This window comes from Aquarana catesbeiana, linkage group LG01 (genome assembly GCF_042186555.1).
Source record: "Aquarana catesbeiana isolate 2022-GZ linkage group LG01, ASM4218655v1, whole genome shotgun sequence".
NCBI classification, from domain to species: Eukaryota; Metazoa; Chordata; class Amphibia; order Anura; family Ranidae; genus Aquarana; species Aquarana catesbeiana.
Window position 1 is genome coordinate 334,730,405 of NC_133324.1, and position 18,926 is coordinate 334,749,330.

The 18,926-nt window shown below is 45.3% G+C and overlaps 1 protein-coding gene across 1 annotated transcript in view; it reads right to left on the reverse strand.

Annotated features, from left to right (window-relative positions):
- The window catches only part of RPGRIP1 (RPGR interacting protein 1), a 109,501-nt gene that overhangs the window by 59,588 nt on the left and 30,987 nt on the right, over nucleotides 1-18,926 (reverse strand). Inside the window, exons 15-16 of the mRNA XM_073608349.1 lie at nucleotides 12,398-12,515; nucleotides 344-793 (exon numbers count right to left, since the gene is read on the reverse strand). Coding sequence (XP_073464450.1) covers nucleotides 344-793; nucleotides 12,398-12,515 — 568 coding nt within the window. The remainder of the gene's footprint in view (nucleotides 1-343; nucleotides 794-12,397; nucleotides 12,516-18,926) is intronic.

The window sequence follows — 18,926 nt, forward strand, 5'->3', positions numbered from 1 at the left end:
AGGACATTTCAGTGCGGATGCCAGTGTTTTTCTGAATCCCTTGCAACACAACCCTGTACAACTGCCTCTTCTAATGCATCTCAATGGGTGCATGCAAGTAACAGGTCCTTAGATTGTCATTACGCAGGCTTTGTACACTGTTCGACCCCAGTGCAGCCTGTATGCATGAATCCTAAAGCACTTGAGGGACTGTAGATATATATTAATAAATATATGGAAAACATATGGCCTCAGAAATCATGAACAGCTAACTAGGTAACTACTATGAAAAGTAAAAAAACATACTGCTTTTGGCAGCCAAGGCAGTAGAAAACAGATTGTACTACAATGTATAGATATTTACCTGTCATAATTATGGTGCCATGGACTCTGTCTGTACACTGTAGAGCTGTGTCCAACCTTAGTCTTCCTCTTGCCAACTCATTGTACTCCCCACCTATGACTTGATAAAGCTCCACTGTCACGGTACCCATCCTTAAGTAGCAAAGAAATTCTGGATCAGGGGTTACAGCATAGCGAGAGGTAAAGTTAAATTGTGGCTGGATTCCAGTCACAACAGGGGTTGCATGTGTCTCAAAGTCATACAAGGAATAGATACAGAAGGTGACGGGCTGAGGGTCATCTACAACCCTTATTCCAAGCGGTGAGAAACAAATCCCTCCAATATGAATCTCAAACAGAGTTTCTCCACGTTGTAGAGAGGGAGGTGGAGAAGTATCAACTTCAGCAGAGGTGGAATCTTCAACATTAAGTCTGTAGGGAATTGTGCCATATGCAATGTCCTTTAGCTGAGCTGAAACAGAAGAATGTATCAGAGGCATAATCAACTTTTTCACAAGATTACACACTCAGAATGCCATATCTACAGTATGACCACTTTGAAGAGCTAATCAGGTTTATCGGCAATGAACACAGGTGAGATGATATGGACAAGGTTTATGCGCACTCCAGAAAAAAAAGCAAAATTGACAGTTGAAATAAATACATGTAAGTGTTTAATCAATCCTGACATTAACATAGGCCTGCCTGACAGCACAGTTAAGCTGTTGACCTGACTTTTCTCTCTGCCTCTAGGTCACTTCTCTGCTCCCAACCTATGATTGCACAGTGAAGGAACAGCAACTAACTGATTAATCATCATATCTCTCTTTGTGTGAGCCTGTTTCTTTTCAGAACATGCAGGACACCTGATTGACTCAGAGTACTGTCCCTCCCTCTCCAAGTCAGTTCTGCTCTATATGGGATTGCTGGAGGCCCTTATAAGATATTTTTTTATATGTGTCTTTTTCCTTTACTCATAAATGGTAGGGTGTGGGTCTTTGGGCCTACCCTGAAGTCTATTGGGAGGCCATCAGGTTCTGTCCTCCCCTGGTTTGGGGGTTCTCTCTTCGGGAGAGTACACCACCCAGTACTTGTTGATCAGCTTCAGCTGATCATGAGGAGCAGGGTCCACCAGGCCATTTGGCTAGGTGGACTAGAGTATGACTTGCCTTTAGAAGCCTTATGCCCCAGGGGGCCAGGGAGGGGTCATTATTCTTTAGAAGGGGATCAAAGACACACCCTTGTGCACTTTTTTGTGTCTGTGTCCACATGCACTATTTTGGTTCACTTTGGTGATTTGTTTTCGCGCACCGCACCACAGGCTTGAAAAAAAGGGATAGCTGGAGGCTGATCCCAAATCCAATTCAAATAGTTGTATTCATTGCATTTAGAAATACATTTAATATGTTTTAAAGAATACATCAGGCTTGCACATTTACATCCATTAAGAATACATAGCATGCCTTTAAAAGGGTCTATCCATAACTAATGGGGATCGTAAAAGGCATTTAGGGCCGCAAAATGACTCTTCGGAGACCTCTGCCGAATTCAAAACTTAACAAATCCATACACAATTCATAAAATCAGACAAGAACATGACACATTAATAGAAAGTATATACCGTTCTTATCGGCATATAACACGCACTTTCCCCCCTGAAAATCAGGGGGAAATCGTGTGTGCCTGTTATACGCCGATCCCTGCTCTGAGTGGAAGGAGGTGACGAGCACCGTTGGATTACACACAGTCGCGATCTCCTGTGTATCCGGCGCTCAGTCACACACAGTCCCGCCCCCCTGGCCCAGCATTGGACCACTGTTCTGTCCATCATATGGGCCGGGCAAGACTATGAGTGACTGAGTGCCGGATACACAGGAGATCGAAGATCTGTGTCATCCAGCACTGGCGCGGCTGCAGATGGGCATGTTAGAGGCTGTAGATAGGCACGTTAGAGGCTGTAGATGGGCACTAAACAGGCTGCAATAATGGGTAAGTTAGAGGCTGCAGATGGGCACATTAGACGCTGCAGAAGGGCATGTTAGAGGCTGCAGATAGGCACTATACAGGCTGCAATAATGGGCACATTTGAGGCTGCAGATGGGCATGTTAGAGGCTGCAGATGGGCACTAAACAGGCTGCAATAATGGGCATATTAGAGGCTGCAGATGGGCATAGATCAGGCAGCATTGATGGGCACTGGTGAGGCTGCAGAGCACTGACCCTTATTTTAAAATTTACATTTTTTTTTCTGAAACTTCCCTCTTAACGTTAAGGTGCATGTTATACGCCGGTGCGTGTTACACGCCGATAAATACGGTATTTGAATGGGGAATATGATACTGAACAAATCAAGGTCATACACAACTAAGCTAGCACCTACAGAAGGGAAGATAGCAGTCAGATACCTCCTGGGCGACAAGCTTATCTGAGCTACATGATTAGGGATACTAATCATGTGTTTAGTATCCCTCGACATGAAATTAAATGCTGAACAATAATCTATCAGTTTCAAGAATGCATTCAGTACATATTGGAAGATTTTTTTGTAAATTCTTTATTTGCGAAGAAATAAGATAGAAACAGCAAACATACACTGGTACAGAGGACACAGCAATTTTGTTTGTGCTGTAGATACGTCTCGACTGGTCAGACCATGCAAATCAAACAATAAGGCATGACTGTTTGTATAAACCTATATAATCATGATCTGGGTAGCCGATCCCTAGGTTAAGAAGCTTGCTGTGTCCCGTGTGAGATTAGATTCCACTTTGTTTATAATTAATGTGAGGGAGAGTACGACCTATGGCGTGTAAGGGAGGGCCATGATACTGTCATAAACACGAAGGCCACTCCTTAGATGCTTAATTGGTCAGATAGCCTTTGTCAACACCCCTTTGATCCCAGAGAAAAAGGGAAATGCCAAGACTGTTGACAATTCTCATGTACCATCAAACCAGGAACATCCCTCAACTTTGAAAACTGATAATACCTGGCTCATCGACTGAACTCTGATAAAACCAAGGACACTGCAATTATTCTTCCTTCTCAACTCTGTTTTATTTCTCTGTTGCTGTATTATTTCTTTATTTCTTTGTAACATCCATTTTTCTGTGATAATTTTATTTGCACCATTTGACCTTTTTAATATTAACCACTTTAGGATCGGAAGGATTTGCCCCCTTAATGACCAGGCCATTTTTTTGCGATGCGTCGCTTTATCTGACAATTGCACGGTCATTTGATGTTGTACTCAAACAAAATTGATGTCCTTTTTTTTCCCACACATAGAGCTTTCTTTTGGTTGTATTTGATCACCTCTGTGGTTTTTATTGTTTGCGCTATAAACAAAAAAAGACCAACAATTAAAAAAAAAAAACAATACTTTTTACTTTTTGCTATAATACATATCCATTTTTTTAAACAAATTTTTTCATCAGTTTAGGCCAATATGTATTCTAGATACTTTTGGTAAAAAAAAATCGCAATAAATGTATATTGATTGGTTTGCGCAAGCGTCTACAAAATAGGGGATATATTTATGCCATTTTTATTATTCATTTTTATTTTACTATTAATGGTGACGATCAGTGATTTTTAGCAGGACTGCGACATTGTGGACGGACAGATCGAACACTTTTGCCAATTTTTTGGGACAATTGACATTTATACAGCGATCAGAGCTAACAATAGCCACTGATTACGGTATAAATGTCACTGGCAGGGAAGGGGTTAACACTAGGGGCGATCAAGGGGTTAAGTGTGTTCCCTGGAAGGTGTTTCTTACTGTACGGGGGATGGGCTGCCTGGGAGTAGAGAGAGACTGCTGTTCCTAATCACTAGAAACAGCAGATCACTCTCTACTTGCCGGTCAGAACAGAGGTCTGTCTGTTTACATTGACAGATCCCCGTTCTGGCTCTCTGAGGAGTGATTGCGGGTGGCCGGCGTAGAGCTACCGCAATTCGCCCAGGAGTGCCAACCTGCCGCCGTATTATGACGACGGCTGGTCGTCAAGTAGTTTAATTTGAACAAGGGTTAACCTTGTCCTTAAGCTTTTAATGCAAGCTAAACGAATCCCTGTCTCTTGAAGAGCGCTATGGTATACAATAAATCGTGGAACACACCTGTCTGTGGTGACAGTGTGTGTTACAGATGTTTATTCCAAAATCCATAATATTTTTTATTGCTAAGATTATGTGTTTCCGCCTCTCTATTAAAAAGTGGTGGTGGTGGTGGGGGTGTGGTTTCGGCATGCTGTAGAGCGCTGACACCGAAAACATAGCATTTTACCTGCACATCATCACCGCTCCCTACCTGGAAACGATGAGGAAGAGATCAGGCAAGCCCCTGCCTAAAAAAAAGCACCTCGGCGGGCTCCATAAAGCGGTTCCTGTCCACGGAACCCGAGGACTTGGAGGACATGGACGGCCTAGGCCGCTCTCCTTGTGTCGTGAACTCCGGCGCAAGCTCCGCCTCCCGCACCAGGCCTGAGCTCAGACTCTGTTCTCTAGCTTCATCAGTCAGATCGGAAGGTGAGGAGAGCACACACAGACACTCTGGGATCGCAGCCTTGGTGAGTGATTTACCCACCAAGTCGGAATTGGCTTCCATGCTGATGAGCCTCGAACGGGTCATCAAGAAGGAGGTCTCTGCTGTGCGCTCTGACCTCTCACAAGTGCTGGAGAGAGTGGAGGAATCTGAACAGCGTTTAGATCACCACGCGGCCGCCATTAGGACCCTACAGACATCTACCCGCCAACTTGCCATAGCTGACAGGATGGCCCTCTACAAAATAGAGGACCAGGAAAATCACAATAGGCGCAATAACATCAAGATAAGAGGCCTCCCAGAGGCGACGGGGGACGATGACCTTCTCCCCTCCACCCAGGGTATCTTTAATAGCTTCTTGGGCCAAGCCGCAGATCACCCCTTGAAAATTGACCGAGTTCACAGGGCCCTCCGCCCCCGCAACCTCTCCTCCGACACCAGCGTGATGTTATATGCAGAGTACATCATTACCCTGAAAAAGAACTTATTATGAAAAAAGCCAGGGAGGCCGCATCACTGGACTTTGACGGTGCAATCCTCTCCTTTTTTCCGGATCTGGCAAGGGAGACCCTAGAGAGACGCAGGGCCTTACGACCCCTGACGGAGAAGCTTTGAGCTGCATCAATCAATTACAGATGGGGCTTTCCAGCAGCCCTGTTAGCAAGCAGAGATGGCAAAATGACTGTCCTTCGGTTCCCAGAGGACCTGGAGAAATTCTGCATGGATGTTAATATATCCCCGCGGAGCTTCCTGGCTGGCAAGATGACATCCCGCCTCTACCCGGTAACTCTGAACCAAGATGGCAAAAGGTGGATCGCAAACATCGAACCTCCGCCCCTGGAACATCGCCCCAATCGGGTTGAGCCTCGGGCCTGCGGCCTTAAGAAACACCTTCCCATTGCTGGACTGTGATGGAACTTCCTTGTTAGCAAGTATACCCTGACCATTAAAGCCCTGAGTTAGGTCTTTTAGTCTGACACTTATGCCTGACAGTTCCTACCTATGTATACCTACCAAGGTTAATGTACCGAATTGGGTTACATCAGAGGACTATGTCCAGGGTTTCTTGCTCCATGTTATAAGTTACATACATGTGGTTGACTGATAATAAGTTTAAGTTTTATGTTTAGTGCTATTTTATAAATGTTTATTTTTTTCAATTATGGTGTGGGTGCCGGGGCATCGGGACACCGCCTATATTACCCTTGGTGCTCATGTTTAGATGCCCAGGGTCCCTCACCCCCCCTTCAGAGTGAGCTGTGCTGCCTTGTGTCTTCATGTTCCTACCCTTTTATGGGCAATAGGTATGGAGATGCTGGGCCTCATGTGCATCCTGTTTTTGCACCGCAGACTTATGCGTGCACTTGCGGACCCTCGCCCAATGTGGTCTGTACCTTTTTCATTGCGAGATACTAATTTCTTCTTTTTCCTCCATATTCTTTTCACTCTCTTACCCCCCATCTCCTTCCCCCTCCACACCCTAACCCTTCTCCCTCTGCCTCAGGTCCAACTTCTCGAGATACTAGTGTTCACGGATCCCTTCTCTTGGTCCCCATGGCTATGGTAAATTTACTTTCATTTAATGTACGGGGCCTACATGCCTCTGGAAAGAGACCCAATTTAAATAGAGAGCTCGGTCGCCTGCGGGGAGATGTGATCTTTCTGCAGGAGACCCACCTTACACATACTACTTCTGTGAAACTTTACTCCCAACAATACCCCATGTAGTATTATAGTCTCTCTGATGTGCATAAGGCAAAAGGCGTGGCCATTGGGTTCCGCAGAGGAACTGCGTTTACACTAGAATCCATGTTAAGTGACCCATCAGGACGATTTTTGTTTCTGAGAGGCACCCTGGGTAGTATGCCCTGTACCTTGGCGACCCTATATTCTCCCAACCGTGACCAGGCAGGCTTTATAGCTTCTACACTTAAGAAATTGAGAGACTTCTCCCGCGGGTGCATTCTTTTTTCTGGTGATTTCAATACACCCCTAGAACCTTTCCTGGACACCTCCAGGGGGAGTTCTAGCATGTCACACAAACGCTTAGTGTACATTCACAAACACTTACATGAATCCCAGTTGGTAAGATGCCTGAAGGATCATGCACCCGCGGGAACGAGATTTCACTCACTATTCTCAGGTTCACCAGACCTATTTTAGAATTGATTTGTTGTTTATTGACCATCATCACCTACCCTTACTAGTAAATTCTGTAATTGAAACTTCCCCCATATCTGATCATGTCCCGATCATGCTCACTGTTAAAATCCTGTCTCTACCCCTTAAGTCCACTAATTGGAAACTAAATGAAGAACTTATAACTGATGAAATTGATAAAAAAAATGATAGGGGATGAATTATTTCTTTATTTTAAGGAGAACTCACACCCTGACATCTCATCGGGAGCGCTATGGGAGGCTCACAAGGCCCATATTCGAGGCAAACTAATAGAATTAGGGGCCAGGAAAAAAAAAGGGAACACACATTTCATGAATCTAAACTACTTAGCAAGATTAAACTACTTGAGCTGCAACATAAAGCTAGACAGTCGCAGGCGGTATTTCATACCTTGACTGCGAAGAGGGAAGAACTGAAATCTCTTTTTCACATAGAGCAAACAGCAACAGGCCCGCACAGTAGCTCAAAGTTTTTATGAATGGGGAAACAAGCCCAGTAGATTGCTAGCTTGTTCACTGCACTGCAGGAAATGCGCGTCTTTCATAGCAAAAATCAAAAATTCTTCAGCCACTATGGTCCACGATACGCCGAATATAGCTAAGGAATTTTGTGCGTTTTATCAACATTTGTACCATGTCCAACACTCCGCTACAGATTGAGATGATAAGACGAGGCTCATTAGGGAATACTTAGCACGTGCCAACCTACCTAGACTCTCACCTGACACTCTAGCCTTGCTGGAAGGGGAGCTTACCACCTCAGAGTTACGCATTGCCCTACAAGCTATGGCTAATGGCAAAGCACCAGGTCCAGATGGATTCACGGTAGCTTATTACCGATCCTTTGCAGATATATTATTGACTCGATTGACTGAATACGCCAATGCGACCTCTAACGGTGGTAACCTCCGACCCGAGACTATCCATGCACATATTACTGTTATTCCCAAACCTGGTAAAGATCCCAGCAACTGTGGAAGTTATCGCTCCATTTCGTTACTGAATATAGATGCTAAATTGTATGCCAAAGCTATTGCGAATAGACTCCTCCCCCTGATCCCGCAGTGGATATCTAAAGACCAAACAGGTTTTATTCCGGGTAGGGAAGCAAGGGACAACTCCCTCCGCACCCTCTCATTGATGGCATATGTTTGTAGATCCTCCCAGCCCACCCTCATGCTTTCAACAGTTGCTGAGAAGGCGTTTGATAGGGTGGACTGGGAGTTTCTCATGGCAACACTGTCTCATCTGGGCAATGGGACATCTCTCTTATCCCAAATTTCCTCTCTATACAACCAACCCACGGCAAAATTACGCATAAAGGGCACACTAAGTGATCCCTTCACCCTACACAACGACACTCGTCAAGGATGCCCTCTTTCGCCAATTTTATTTGCCCTATCACTAGAACCTTTCCTATCTAGAGACATAACCCCTGTATCCACGGGATCGTCACAGGTAAATCAGAACACAAGTACACTGCATATGCAGATGATATTTTGTTTTACATACAGCAGCCCCTGATATCCCTCCCTAACCTCATGTCCGAATTCTCAAAGTATAGTGCCATCTCCAATTTCAAAATTAACATGACAAAATCAGAAATCCTAAATATATCTGTTTCCATTACAACTGTGACCCATTTGAAACAAGTCTTTCCTTTTAGTTGGCAGGCGAGAAAGATTAAATATTTAGGTATTTATCTTAACTTTATGCCCCTACTGAACACAATTAGGTCTGACCTGCAGAAATGATCTCAGCTTGCTCATTCCTGGCTAGGGAGAATTGGAGTCATAAAGATGAATGTACTACCCAGGTTGCTGTTTATGTTCCAAATGATACCGTACGGAATACCAGTAGGCTTTTTTATAATATTAGGCTCTCTAATTGGTAAATATGTCTGGAATAGAAGAAGACCTAGGTTCTCTAGGTCCCTTCTCATTAGACCCAAGAGAGAAGGAGGCTTAGCTTTACCAGACTTTAAGAAATACTTCTTGTCAATTGTGTTAAATAGAATTTCTGATTGGAAGTATCATAAAGATTCCAAGCTTTGGGTGACCCTGGAAATGGAGCTTAGCGGTGCAGACCTTTTTACACAAATATGGATACCTAGGAAATACAGAACCTTGTCCTCTGACACATCACCATCAGGGCTGGACTGGGACATAAATTTGATCCACTTTAATTTTGAGTGTTCCCAACAGCGCCCCCCTTACATCAGAGTGTCCCCAACAGCGCCCCCCTTACATCAGAGTGTCCCCAACAGCGCCCCCCTTACATCAGAGTGTCCCCAACAGCGCCCCCCTTACATCAGAGTGTCCCCAACAGCGCCCCCCTTACATCAGAGTGTCCCAAACAGCGCCCCCCTTACATCAGAGTGTCCCCAACAGCGCCCCCCTTACATCAGAGTGTCCCCAACAGCGTCCCCCTTACATCAGAGTGTCCCCAACAGCGCCCCCCTTACATCAGAGTGTCCCCAACAGCATCCCCCCTTACATCAGAGTGTCCCCAACAGCATCCCCCCTTACATCAGAGTGTCCCCGACAGCATCCCCCTTACATCAGTGTCTCCAACAGCGCCCCCTTACATCAGAGTGTCCCCAATAGCGTCCCCCTTACATCAGAGTGTCCTCAACAGCGTCCCCCTTACATCAGTGTCCCCAACAGCATCCCCCTTACATCAGTGTCCCCAACAGCATCCCTCTTACATCAGAGTGTCCCCAACAGCATCCCCCTTCAATCAGAGTGTCCCCAACAGCATCCCCCTTTAATCAGAGTGTCCCCAACAGTGCCCCCCTTACATCAGAGTGTCCCCAACAGAATCCTCTTTACATCAGAGTGTCCCCAACAGCGTACCCCTTACATCAGAGTGTCCCCAACAGCGTCCCGCTTACATCAGAGAGTCCTCAACAGCGTCCCCCTTACATCAGAGTGTCCCCAACAGCGTCCCCCTTACATCAGAGAGTCCCCAACAGCGTCCCCCTTACATCAGAGTGTCCCAATCAGCAGCTCCCTTCACATCAGAGTCCCCACCAGCAGCCCACTTCACATCAGAGTCCCCACCAGCAGCCCACTTCACATCAGAGTCCCCACCAGCAGCTCCCTTTACATCACAGTCCCCACCAGCAGCCCACTTCACATCACAGTCCCCACCAGCAGCCCACTTCACATCACAGTCCCCATCAGAGAGCCCCCATCGGCAGCCCTTTACATCAGTGTGTCCTCCCTCTCCTCCCCCTCCCACATGTAATACTCACCGTTTTGAAGGCAGCTTCTCGTTCCTCTCTCCAGTCATGTGATAAAAGTCTGCTGTTGGTCTATCTCCCCCTGCAGGCTGGAGGGCGCATAATGCCTAATGCTCTCTCCAGCATATGACGGAAGCTGCTCCTCCTGACAGGAGTGAAATTGCGATCACTCACTGTCAGAGAGGAGTGGCTCCAGGACCGCACCTGACTGGCCCACTGAGCCATCAGCCCACCGGGAATCTCCCGGTAGTCCCGATGGCCAGTACATGCCTGATCACCGTTAACATGTTCCTCTCTCATGACATGGGACTCACTGTGCAAGACCTATAAATGGCCATATAACTCTCCTCTCTTACCACTGACTGAGCATAACTTCTTTCCTCCAGGGAACATTGATCCTGGGATCCATGCTTGGAATCTTAGAGATAAGATTCAATTACATCAAATTACTACCCTCATGGACCAGTGGAGATACCGACAACTAGCAGCCTTTGTGCACTCTCTCCCGAAACCCCTAAGATCCTTTTCGGATCTGACTCCCCTGGAAGCCAATGGAGAAACCTATCTCCCACTTCTACCATACTTTGCTAACGCTAGCCGCTACAAGAGTCCCCACTTTTATCCGCAACTGGGAACAAGATTTGCAAAAAGAGCTGTCAGCAGCCCAAAGGAACAGCATCCTCACAATGGCTCATACTTCTTCTGGGGCTTCTAGAATGGCGGAAGTAAACTATAAATTAATGATGAGATGGCACTATACACCTGTGGTACTGCACAAGACCTTTCCACAAGTATCACCTTTGTGCTGGAGAGGATGGGGTGAAAGAGCAACACATACTCACATTTGGTGGTTTTGTCCACTGATACGTCCGTACTGGCTAACTATTTTACACTGGATCAAGGAAATCCAGGGTTGGGAAATCCCCAATGACCCGTGGTTTGTTTTATTTCACTGTACAGGTAAACCAGTAGGACCCTATAAAAAATCTATAACACCACATCTCCTTAATGCTGCAAAAGCACTCATCCCTCAATACTGGAAAAAAATGACCATTCCGACATTACGTCAATGGCTAGTGAGAGTAGACAATACTTCCTACATGGAAGATATGACTCTCTCCCTTAGAAACAAATCTGGCCTAGCAAAGAAGATATGGTCCTGCTGGTTTGCCTTCAAATACACTGCCGCATACGCAAAAATTATGTCTCAACCTACGTAACGTGCTGTTAGATAGGTGTATAGCATAGGTGAGCTTGGACCAAGGCGGATACACCCCCCCCCCCCCACCTTCCTCATCCTTGTCCTCACTTTTCTTTCTCTCTCCACCCTTTCTTCTCCTTTATCTACATTCTATCGTTCAAAGATGTATACCTCAATAAAGGTCATTTACAGAGAAGATATTGGCGTTTACACTTTTGGTCCGGTGAGCTTATAGTTATTCTTATTAAGCCGTTCCAAGTTGAGCACTCTGAACCTTGTTAAGTGTTATAGATGACATTATAATGTGTTACTACGGAATGCCTTGTTACTACAAGATTATATGACCAATCTGTTCAGATCTACTCTGCAATGTATATCGTATGTTATATGTTGTAACATACCTAATGCACATTTTTCTTCAATTAATATTAACTAAATAAAAAAAAAAAAGCGGTGGTGGTAGCTAAAGGGTTAATTGTTTTTTTAACGTAGCCTAGTGACAATCACTCTGAGGGTGCTGGCACCTAGATTGTGGTCCCGCAAGTTGGAAAATCTTTGTGCAGGGTGCATCTGAGAGTGGCATTGTTATGCAAGTGACAGTGCGGTGTGAGAATGGCCAGTCCTTTGTAACGAGTTGGTGAGAAGGGCAGGCGACTGGCACCCGCTTCTGTCACACTATTAACGGAAACAGAAGCTAAATAATGAAAATAATGAAAGAAATAATGAGAACAAAATAGATGTTGTAGCACATGACAGCCAATTAGAGTTTGTATTTTATTTTTCCTTAGATAAAAAAGTGAAACCTCATTGGTTACTGTAAACAAAAACTCAGTTTTAGTTCTAATTTTTGCTTCCTAAGTTGAGTCAACTCGTAAAAATGAAAAAATAAAATTTGGATTTAATACCTTCCAGCATCTGGATTCTGGAGTTGCGTTTAAGCAGTCTGGCCTCATAGTGGTGCTCACGTTCTTCTCTTTCACGACTTTCACACTCTGTTCTAAGTTTCACTGACTTCAGCTCTTCCTGATAATTGGTGGAAAAATCATACGGTGATATAGCAGAAAACAACAGAAAAACAATTTTGTATTTATTGATCTCAAACTTGTTCTTTAATCTCACCATGAAAGAGCATGACAGCACAGCTAAAGAGTCAAAAGAAAACTTTTGTTGTAGTTTTTACTTGTATGTATGAACATGCCTCATTTGAAAGCATTGCTGTCTACATTTTCATGCAGTGTATAATAAAGCATAATGCATAATATAAGTGAACAAGCCCTGAAAATGATATGGGGTACATGACCACAAGTTATGAAATGGCTCATTTTGTTATACTTAAAGTGACACTAAACAATATCCTTGTTCTCCAAAAAATAATCCATACAAATAAAACGATTGCAGCCACCACAACAAGGACTGGTGAGCTGCAATATATTCCATTATTGGTTTTGGGTTTAGATACACTTTAATTATTTAGTATTGTGCGAAGGGGGGACCAAGCCAGCCTGTAGAAGAAGAAGCTTTAGACCCCTTTCAGATGTGCGGGCTCCACCAGCGGATCCACCTGCTCAGTGGGGAATCTGTCCGCTAATCCCCGCTGAGCAGGCGCATGACAGATCTGTGTCCCGGGGCCAGATTTCCCACAAGGCCACCAAGGCCAGGCCTCAGGGCGGCAGTGGTGCAGGGGCGGCGCCACTCCTGCGGCGACTTCCCAGATTGCCCGGGATAAGGATTGTCCTTTTAATTATTATCTTTGTCCCGTGTCCCGGGCACCTTCATTCCGGGACAATACAATGTCCCGGAATGAAAAGAAAAAAAAAAAAACGGTCCGCCTCCGCCACTCTGATATAGTTACACTCATCTGCAGCAGAACTGGTTGCTAGGCTAGGGCCGCCCCGCGACTAGCAACCAGAGACGTCGGCTGACACGTGGGCAGTGCACCTTATGGCTGAGCAGTGCACCTCCGACTCTGAGACGAGTCCACCCACCTCCTCTCTCCTTCTCCGCCTCCGGCCAGCAGCAGAGAGAGAGAGAGACCAGCCAGGCACACCAGAGCGACGAGTCACCAGGATCCAGCCTTTGCCCACTGCCCCTGCCAGTGAGTCCCGAGGCCGCCGCCGACTACTCCCGAGTCACGCAGCCGCTACAGGGGAGCACATTGCCAGCAGCCCGACTTCTCCAGTCCAGTTCTCCTCCTGAGCCTCCTCCCGCCCACGAGGGCCGCGAGTTTTGAGCCGCCACTGTGCCAGACAAACTTCCAGGACCAGGTTAGTGTTTGTTCATGTGGCAGCAAATATCATTCATGACAGTGATACAGCAACTTGCTGGCAAATTCTTGTTTAGTCACTATTCAATTATTAACCACTTAAGCCCCGGACCATTTTGCTGGCCAAAGACCAGAGCACATTTTGCGATTCAGCACTGCGTTGCTTTAACCGACAATTGCACGGTCCTGCGACGTGACTCCCAGACAAAATTGATGTCCTTTTTTTCCCACAAATAGAGCTTTCTTTTGGTGGTATTTCTCGTGTGTGGAGATATGTTTTTATTGATCTATTGTAGCAGTCATCGATAAAGGACGAGAACAGTGGTGTGTGTGTGTGTGTGGGGAAGGGGGGGCGACATTGAAGGACCCAGCCTTGGGGCGGCAAAGGGAGTAAATCCGGGCTGTCTGTATCCACTTCGTATAATACAGAGCAGACATGGACACAACCTGATTTCCTCTATGGGCGGTCAGATGGAAACGGACTGCCTGTCCGTTTGCATGGGGCTGTCATCCGATCCAATCCGCCAAACGGATGGGGAATGAATCAACCGTCAGTCTGTATTTATTGGATAGGGAATGGATCCACCATCCGTCTGTTTTTAGCAGATAGGATCAGATCGGATGTCGGCGGGTGTCAACAGACACATGTCCTTTGACATCCGCCACTCCATAGAGGGCAATGGATGGTCCGCCCGTTGAAAGGGGCCTCGTGTCCTCATTTCTGTAAGTGTGTGTGTTAAATCTTCACTCTCTTGAAGAGTTCCAGATCAAACTGCTATCAGGCACTTCAAGGTGTATTGGACAGCGTGTCCCCCTCAGGGTGGCATGGTCTCTCTTGCTGACCCCTACATCACTATTGTGTCCTCCAGTGACCTGGGGCACATGTAAGACATGCAGATGGTGGAACATAATAGCTATGGCTTGCAAGTGGACCCTTGTATTCACTAAGATTGTTACTATGCACTAGATCAGAGGTCTCCAAACTGCGGCCCACAGGCCGAATGTGGCCCTTTGCTTGCCTTTATTCGCCCGTCAGGGCACTATTCAATAGGGTAGTATTCCTCCCACTGACACCAGAGATGAGGAACTAATTTTCCCACTGACACCAGTGATGGAGCACTATTCCTCACACTGATACCAATGATGTAATTTCTTTACTCGCACTGACCACCAAGCCTATGGTATTGTTTACTCCCACCGATGCCAGGGTATTTTCAACTCCTACTTGCCACAGTCCTGCCCTCCTAAAGTTCGGAGGGCAGTAAACCAGCCCTTTGATTCAAAAGTTTGGAGACCCCTGCACTAGATGAAAGGTATAGAATCATGGCATGTGATGATGTTGGTAAACTGAAGGACATGATGGTGATTATGAACAGAAATATTTTTAGATTACAAACAATCTTGAGGTTTAGATGTTGGTGCAATGGTCAGGAATGTTTCCTGATAAAAACAACTTGCTTAGCATATGTTTTTAATACCTTGATACTGCTGTCAGGTAAATATTACTGTTAGGCCTAGTTTACACTTCCTTCTGATTCTTCTTTTCACTGTCACCCCAAGCTGCAAAAGCAGCCGTACAGAGGTATACAATGCCACCTGCGTGATGCAGGTCCCCCCCCCAAGCTGCAAAAGCAGCCACACAGAGATATACAATGCTACCTGTGGCTTAAAAAACAAACAAAAAAACAGCCATTCAGGAGGCAACAATATCGCCTCCTGAGCGCCTCTCAGCCGCATCTGTACTTCTTTGTGAAAAGCAATCTGCTGCAGAAGTGAAAGGAATCCCCTCAACAGGACTCAGGCAGCAATAAAAATGTAACAGGAATTGTAAAGTTTATTAAAAGTTTTACTTGAGGTGATTTTCCAACAACCCCCAATATTGGCTTTCAGACAACCACCCAACCTCATTCCGCGTACACACGAGCGGACTTTACGGCAGACTTTGACCGGCGGACTGGATTTCGTCGGACAATTCGATCGTGTGTGGGCTCCAGCAGACTTTGTTTGCTCAAAAGTTGGACGGACTTAGACTTGAAACATGTTTTAAATCTATCCGACGGACTCTTCTTTCTAGCGGACAAACCGGTCGTCTGTGTGCTAGTCCGACGAACTCAAACTGACGCATGCTCTGAAGCAATTACAAGACGGAAGCGCTCGGTCTGGTAAAACTAGCCTTCGTCTTGAAGCTAGCACTCTTCTGTGATCTTTTAATACAGCGCTTTTTGTAGGATTGATAATGCGAGAGGAATGAAGTTGTTTTTCTGCTTTATATTCACACAGAGTTCTCACAAACTACTTTCTTCATGATTTATCCTCATGCCATGACTAATATAATATTTGTAAAAAGCCAGATCTCCATAACTAAAAAAAATTAAATAAGATTTTGGACTCCTCTTTATTTTTTTATTGATTTCAACACTTATCTATTTTACAATGTGTGCTAAATTATACCAACCTTTTTTTGGTGTTTTTTGTGTGGATTTTCAAGTTACCACAATAACCTTAATATTTTGTGTTGTTTTAATGAACCTTAATGAGGTTGTTGTCCCTTGTTCATTAGACATAGGGGGGTGTATTTAACAAAGGCAAATTCTTTTTTCACTACAAGTGCTAATTCTACTTGGAATTGCACAGAAAGAGCATTTTGAAGTGCCTTCGCTGTGGATCCGAGGGGCACATGCAAGGAAGCCCCCCCCCCCGAAAAAACTTTTTATTGCACATGATTTTATGATAAAATCAGCAGAGCTTCCCCTAATTTCAGCTCTTCCCCTCAGATTTACAGCGACTGCACTTCCAACAAGTGCACTTGCTGTGCAATTTCTAAAGTGAACTTTTCACTAGTACTTTTCACTTGATATTCAAAATGATTTAGCCTTTTGTCAAAAACACACATAGGGGTTGATTTACTAAAGGGAAAAAGACTGTGCACTTTGTAAAGTGCAGTTGCCCTCTGCAAGAGCAGTTGCTCCAGAGCTTAGTAAATGAGCAGAAGCTCTGCTGACTTCCATCATCCAATCATGTGCAAGCAAAAATGCTGTTTTTAGAATTTTCCTTGCACAGGATTGGGTACTCTTTGGAAAGTCAAGCTTTTAACTAATTTCTGATGCTCTGGAGCAATTGCACTTGCAGGGGGCAACTGCAAGTGCACAGTCTATTTGCTTTTCTTAAATCAACCCCATAGTCTTTTTGACCTGTACCTGCCTACTCCCAAACAAAATGGCGTTTTTGAATCAAAACACATAGGCAATAATGTAAGGTAACCAAAAAATACATTTATTTTTGTTAAAAAAAAATTAGGAAGGCAACACTGGAGACACTTTTAGAATCTGGGAAGCCTTTCGTCCCCCAGGACACACACCAAGTTTGAGGACAAGAAAATTGGTATCTTGCGACTAGGGAGCACAGGAAGCATAGTCAGACCAGACAGAAGCCAGACAATCACTTTTGAGTCTTCCGTGGAGCCTTCCCTGCACGCTTCTCTGCAGCCTTCCCTCCACGCTTCTCTGCAGCCTTCCTCGGAGGTTGTGCCTCTGGTGGTGCACTTGGGGGAGGAGGAGGAGGAGGAGTGGCTTCATCTGCCAGATATGTGGTAGCAGTAAGCTCCCCTCTCAAGCCCTTCTCAAATGCCTTAAAAATTAGACCCTCACAGAGGAGGCATTGGCCCTTTTCCAACTCCAGCATTCTGCTGGCTATATAGGTGCCATACGCCTCCTCTGCATTGGGTGGTTTGCTCAGGATCAGGCTTGCTTCCCGTATGAGGGCTAGGGATTCCTGCTCAGTTGGTGTCATTCTCCTGGGCCTTTTGTGGAGAATGCGGAGGGGAGGCACCTGACACTCCGTGCGGCTTCGACTTGGCCCAGCCACAGCCTCCTCCTCTCTCCCACTGGGCAAGGCCTCCTCCTCTCTCCCACTGGGCAAGGCCTCCTCCTGGCTGAGGTCATCCTGTGTAAAAAAAAAAGGGACATAGTTGTAATTTTGTGTTATGCAATCACACACAATTTTCAGCTCATGACTTTCAAATATAATTTACACAAAATAGTAAAGGCTATCTATTTGACACCACCATTATTTCAGCTGATCAACAATATCTGAAGTACATAGGCGTGCCCACAGGGTGTGCCAGGGCACACCCTAATTGCCTTGTGTGCTGCATATTCCCCCCTGTTTTGACCACTGATATTTCATCCCCCCAAAAAAATGTTACACAAGGCCAAAAGTTTTGGGAAAAGAAAATTAACTAAATTACACTGTCTACTGCCCTACTGACACCATCAGTACATATACACATGCATATGTATTTGAGCTTTGGGGTGCACACCCTAATGCAAGAGGCTGCGCACACCTATGCAGAAGTATATTTTTGGCCACTACTGTCTAGTGATATGTCTACATATTAATCTTTGTGCAGAAGTCATTTTTTATGAAGCACTTTAAAAATTAACACGTTAACATCATTAATAACATTTACACAATCACAAATTACCCAAAAAAGGATACCTGGCTGAAGCTGGGCGCATCAACTTCATCAATGATGAAAAGGCCCAGTTCATCCTGGGACTCCTCAGCTGGGGTGGAGGTGGATGGAAGGCTGGAGGGAAGAGTGGAGGGAAGGCTGGAGGGAAGGGTGGGGGGAAGGGTGGAAAGTGATTGCCTGGCTTTGGTCTGGTCATCCAGGAATCGCATTTTGTGGTAGTACCACAACTTGGGTACATATAATTGGTCAGCTGCTGCACTGGATCTGAGCGACTCCTGGATTTTATTGTGTTCCCGCTTGTACATGTTTCGCAAGATACCAATTTTCTTGTCCACAAACTTGAGGTCTGCCTGGGGGACTCGAGTCTTCACAAACTCTAAAAGTGTGCCCAGTGTTGCCTTCCTTACATCCCTATTATAATATAGTGGGTGTTTGACCTCCCACAGGTTTTTCTTTTCCTGATAGAGCTCAATAAATTGGCACAAAAATTCTTCCTTTTTAAAGGGATTCATTTTTTCTGAAAGACAAGACACAAGATCCAAACTAATGTCAGTCACAAATCACAGGATTATTTTTGTTTGTAATCTAGGGGACACATACATACACACACGCACACGCACACACACACCAAACACACACACCCCCACTTTAATCTTACCTTCGTTTCTGACGCTCGCTACTTCCGCACGGACATACG